At 35.4% G+C, this 6000-nt stretch overlaps 1 protein-coding gene across 1 annotated transcript; it reads left to right on the top strand.

The window, feature by feature from the left end:
• On the top strand, positions 2511-4819 carry LOC105164157 (molybdenum cofactor sulfurase). The gene has a single exon (XM_011082744.2). The coding sequence runs from the start codon at positions 2812-2814 to the stop codon at positions 4687-4689; it is 1878 nt and encodes a 625-aa protein (XP_011081046.1). The 5' UTR covers positions 2511-2811; the 3' UTR covers positions 4690-4819.

Below are 6000 nucleotides of genomic sequence, written 5' to 3' on the forward strand. Positions count from 1 at the left end.
TATCAAATTTACCTTTTAATTCATTTCTTCCTTTAAAAAAAAGTAATTTTTATATTTTTCAATAATCTCACAATTATAAGAGGATGGCTAACGTCCAATACTGAGCTCATAGCTTGAGACCGACCCCAGCTCATAACTGCTAGTCAGAAGAAAAGGACGCCCTCCTCACTCGGAGCCGTAGCCGTAGCCGTAGTTTCCCTTCAATCCCTTTTCAATGAGCCTTCAGAATAATAAAATCATATGAAGTAATTTTTTTTTCACTCACCCACTACTCCACGTTTCTCTCTCACATTACTTATCTAATTTTTTTTTCTCGCAAATTTTTATATTTCTAATACACCCACAATTATAATGTATTTTTTCCTTCTTATCTTACTCTACATTTCTTTACTTTCACAGACTTTTTTTTTGCCTCATCCCCTCACACCACACTCGTTTCTTTTCACAAATTTCTTTCTCCTCTTCATCTCCCAATGCAGTTCTTTTTTATACGCTCGTTGGACTGCACACAACGATGATTAATTATTATGAAAGGAAACATTTTTCATATTAATTTTTGAATGTCATAATTTATCAGTTAATTCACTTCTTCGCTTCGAAAAATAATTTGGTTGCAATAATAATTTAATAATTTTTTTTTATCTCAACTCACTATTCAATGTTTTTGCTCACCTATTTTTTTTCCTTCTTCACAAACTTTCATATTTTTAATAAATTCACAATTACAATTTATTTTTTCTCGCTCATCTCACTTCACTTTTTTTTCCTTCTCTTGAACTTCTTTTTTTATCATCTCCTCATTCTACAATTTTTTTCTCCATTTCGCATTATAATTCGTTTTTGTATTTATGAGGGTACAGAGTAAGTCCAAGATTCAGCAACAAAGCATGAGAAATCGAAAAGAAAGCTCTGAACTCCATTCACCATCACCAACAAAATATTCATAACTAACCTCTCAATATTCCAAAGTAATTGAGATTTTAAAATACAATTGTTCATATTTGATGGAAAAAAGAATTCCAAGATAAGTTTGAGTAACACCACAAATATTAATTAAATTTATGAATAATTATATTTACGCCCCAATCTATGAACTATTTACATAAATAATTTCTATCTTTTACATAATTACAGAAATAGCTCCCGACAGTCAATAAGTAAATGTATGAATACTTTATGCAAATAATGTTGACGTTTTTAATGGGTGTACATGTAATTATTCAAAAAAACAGAAATAATTTGTATAAAAAGACCATAAATGAGGGGATATAAATATAATTATCCCTTAAAGTTATAACGAGCGTGAGCTTGATGGTCGCCCAAGCAATAAATAACTTCAATTCTCTCACACGCCCAACATAAAAATATTAATACCAACTACTAAAAATTGAGACCTACATTGTATTAACGTACGACAGGATTCAAACTAAAAATATCTGGGCAGGGCCTAACAACTTCATGTCATTGTGCCAGAATGTGAACCACATATCCCAAAATTCAAACTCTGTTATGATTTTCTAGGTTGAAAGCAGATACATGTATGAATCATGAAGTCGGGACCCTCCCTGTCCTGTGCCCTATGTTTGGAGGAAACAATAAATATTATGAAAGAATGAGGCAAATTTAGTATATCCTGCCAAGAATTCTTTTATGGGTCATGCAGATATTTTTCTTAGAGTAAATTACATTGAAAATTTAGTTCAGTTTACTGTCGGTAATTTTCACTTTATAATGTTAGGCACAAACGAAGTAATTTTCACTTTAAACTCCTCGAGCTCGAGTTCGAGCTCGAACTCGTTAAAAAAGGTCGAGCTCAACTCGTTTACACCCCTAACCCTATACACAAGATACAATTAGGTGAGTGTGAATGGTGAAAAGGGCAGTTGACTGGTTCATCCATAAATGAGAGGTGTGGGGACATAACTGAGAGTTACATGACTCTACAAACTGTGTTAGCTATAGCCTAATTAAATGGCCCGCAAGTGTTGGTCACGAGGAAGGTTCCGGGCAGCACTGATAGAGTGTCTGCCTCTGCCGGCCACATCAGGAGCTCAGTTTTGCCATTTTCTCTTTGTTTCTTTGCACTTTTTGCATCAGCCATGCATTTTGCTAATCACCTTTTTATCTCATTGCTACTTCACATCATCATTTTGTTGCTGGACTGGATGAAGTCATTGCTCATAAGGTCATTTTTGTGACAGATAAAAAAGCTAAGAGTGAACCGAAACTTTATGGCTGAGGAAAGAGGTTCTTGGCCCTATTCACACTCGTTTATTAACTAGTTATCTTAGGTCTAGGCGAAACAAGAGTTTCGTTAGCCTTTGTTCGGATCGAGCTTCTGTTGTTGTGCCAAAAGTTACAGCTAATAGCAATAGGCGCATTAAGGTATTTAAATCGTACGGCAGTTTAAGCACTGCATTTTAACTGAAGCCCGTCATACGATAATCTAAGGACACGCCTGTTGCGGTTGCACACACCAAATGGCTGTAATTGGTGAATTTAGACAAGTACTGTGTTAGAAGTCATGTTGAAGACCAGCTCAAGAAAGAGGTTTTTCACTTTTTAAAATAAATAATAATTGTGAAGAGAAAACAAAAGGCAAACATTGTGATTGATGAAGACTTTGTCAAACTTAGTTCCCCATCAGACAACCTGGCTTGGCTTGTTCATATTACTGTAACTTGTTGTAGCAGAAGCAAGACATAAACAAAGTTAGATCAGCTGCAAAGTGGATGAAAACAAGGGGAACCAAGTCGTTGAGACGGTCGACAATTAAAGGATTATGTGTGAGGCAGAACCAGAAAGGCAAAAATGCAATCAAATTGCATCAGAGATGCATCAAAAGCCTGTTTCAACACTTGCTGTGTAAATCCTCTGCTTGGCCTGCCTGCGCCTCATAGCTCCCCTACAAAGTCCGCAGCAAATCCAGCAGTCAACGCTCGCCACAAATTTGTCTCGGCCATACTATCCTCCATTCAACCAAACACTGATTTTACTAATCATGAGTCCATCCCCTCATTGCAAGAACTGCTCTCTATCCTGAGAAATGCACTCCCACAATTCATGGACACAGTTCTTGCAGACCATATTCGAGCTCAACATTACTATCACCTCTCCCTTTGGAATCATGTCTGTCTTGATTACATCGGCCACGGCCTCTTCTCCTACTCCCAGATACAGAGTTGGAGTCCAACAACTGATGCTGCCGTATTATCCTCATCATCATCAGCAGAAGCAACGTCTTCCCTGAGTGCTGCAGATGCTCCCTTCTTGGAAATTTCTTACAACTCAGTGAACTTGAATTCTTACTTGCTTTACGGCAGCCAAGAATCGGAGTTCCAGGCGGCTATACGGAAAAGAATCATGCGATACATGAATGTGTTTGAAGAGGATTACTCCTTGGTTTTCACAGCCAACCAGTCATCAGCATTCAAGCTTCTTGCAGACTCTTATCCTTTCCAGCCAAATCAAACACTTCTCACAATCTACGACTACGAGAATGAGGCGGTTGAAACGATGATCGAAAGCGCAAAAAGAAGAGGCGCTCGGGCTCAATCAGCCGTCTTCTCATGGCCTAATTTCAGGATCAACTCCAGGAAACTAAGGAAACTTGTTGTGCAAAAGAGCAGGCTGAAAAACCAAGGTCTATTCGCCTTTCCCCTGCAATCTAGGATGACGGGATCGCGATACTCCTACCAGTGGATGAACCTGGCAAGGGACAACGGATGGCATGTTCTACTTGATGCATCTGCATTAGGAGCAAAGGAAATGGAAACCTTAGGCCTCTCTCTTTTCCAGCCTGATTTCCTCATTTGCTCATTTTTCAAGATTTTTGGGCAAAATCCATCAGGTTTTTGCTGTCTGTTTATCAAGAAATCCAGCATCCAAGATTTAAGCCAATCCTCCACAAGCATGGGAATTATCAGCATCATACCATCAAAGGGTCCATTTCAAAAACTAGCCATTGATGAAACTCAACAGATAACTGAAGAAACCCCTCCTGCACTCCAAGAAACTAAACCCTTCATCATCAAGCAGAAAGAGCCATCAAAATCTGAGATAGAAGAACTGGATGAAAAGCCCGAAGCCACCCAAATTGCAAACAAGAAACACAGCACCACAAACACCTCAGGAATCGAATGTCGGGCCCTGGATCACGCAGACAAACTAGGCCTTATTCTGATTAGCAGCAGAGTAAGATACTTAATAAACTGGCTGGTCAATGCACTACTCAGTCTTCGGCATCCGCATTCCGAAAACGGGCTTCCTCTGGTCAGAATCTACGGGCCAAAAATCAAGCTGGACCGAGGTCCGGCACTCGCGTTCAATGTATACGACTGGAAAGGAGAACGGGTCGACCCCATTTTAGTACAGAAGCTAGCTGATCGAAACAACATCTCTCTTACCTGCGGGTTCTTGAAAAACATATGGTTTTCGGAGAATTTTCAGGAAGAAAAGGACAAATTGCTGGAAAACAGAAAAAGGTTTCAAGAACTGAACCCAGAGGAGAAAAAGAAAGGGAAACAAGATTGTGGGGTGGGTGTGGTTTCAGTTTCACTGGGAATGTTGAGCAATTTCGAAGACGTGTACAAAGTTTGGGGCTTCGTTTCGAGGTTTCTGGACGCAGATTTTGTGGAGAAAGAGAGGTGGCGTTACACTGCTCTTAATCAGACAACTGTTGAGGTTTAGACTTTAGATTAGTGAAGAACTGTCGAAATTCTTTGATTTTTTTACTATGTTAATGTTAATCATGAGTTTTACTACTGTTTCTTTTGCTATTGATTGCTCTCTTCATACGTAATAACAAAGATCAGATTTTTGAGATTTTGTAATGGTGAAATTCTGAATTTTTTTTGTCCTGTTTGAATCAATTTTTGTCCCCTGCAGCAGATTTCATTGACTTTTGATATAGTGTGAAAAAAATTCTTGCAACTTGTAAATGTTCGTCCCGTGGAATATTGGATCAACGATGTCTTAACTTATTGATTAAGACTAAGATCGAGATTTTAATGAAAAAGTTTAAAAAAAGATTTGAGTTGCACCTGAATATTTATCTCACTTTATACAAATTATTATAATTTATTTATTATTATTAATATATTGATTGAATTAAAATATTATTTAATGCATCGAGATGAATTATTATAATTTATCTGGCATTATTAATATTAAAAGAAAATAAACAAGGCAAATAAATGTTATACAATGGTATCACATTGATACATATGAAGTTTAATTTTAAATTATTTTTTATTTTGTATTTTTAAAAGATATATAAATCAATAGTATAATATTTTATCAAAAATTGTGATCGAAGATTTTCACCCAAAAAATTGGTCATCTTCATGTTTTACACCAATTTTTTTTTTTTTTATTATAATTGTGTCATGGATTTCAATCATTAACAAAATAATTAATTATTAATATCTAAAAATAATTTATAATTTACCAGCAACTATACTTAGTAGACAAACAATTATAATTAAAACAAATAAATATTTACATGTAATAAGATTTGAACCGATGACTTTATATTTAAGAGCCTCAATTTCGTCGAATAAGCTAAACTTTATTGAAATATCAATTTTAATAAGCGCAAATGACATTAACACTTTTCTTTTTTTTTTATAAAATTACAGATATATCCCCTAAAAAAATATTCGTACAATGCGTCCGACGGTGTTTGTTTAATATTAAGAATAACCCTTAAGTAAGCAACAAAATTATGACAATAATAATGGATGACTTTGACACAAGTACTAATGATTGCCCATTATTACAAACTTTCTTTGATTTTATTTATATTAATATTTGACATTATTATGAGTAAGAATTATGAAATAATAAATTATAATAAACTCACATATAAAGATAAAGATAAGACAGATACCTTCACGTTTAATAAAATTCAAATTTATAAATTTAAATTAAATTATAGGATCTCAACCTTAACTATTGAACTTAGAGATCATTGGATTTTGTTCGATTTTAAAGTAATTT

This window comes from Sesamum indicum, linkage group LG6 (genome assembly GCF_000512975.1).
Source record: "Sesamum indicum cultivar Zhongzhi No. 13 linkage group LG6, S_indicum_v1.0, whole genome shotgun sequence".
In the NCBI taxonomy this organism is placed as follows: domain Eukaryota; kingdom Viridiplantae; phylum Streptophyta; class Magnoliopsida; order Lamiales; family Pedaliaceae; genus Sesamum; species Sesamum indicum.

Coding starts and splice junctions, on each gene's coding strand:
- LOC105164157 (XM_011082744.2), top strand. CDS start 2,812: ATGCAATCAAATTGCATCAGAGATGCATCAAAAGCCTGTTTCAACACT.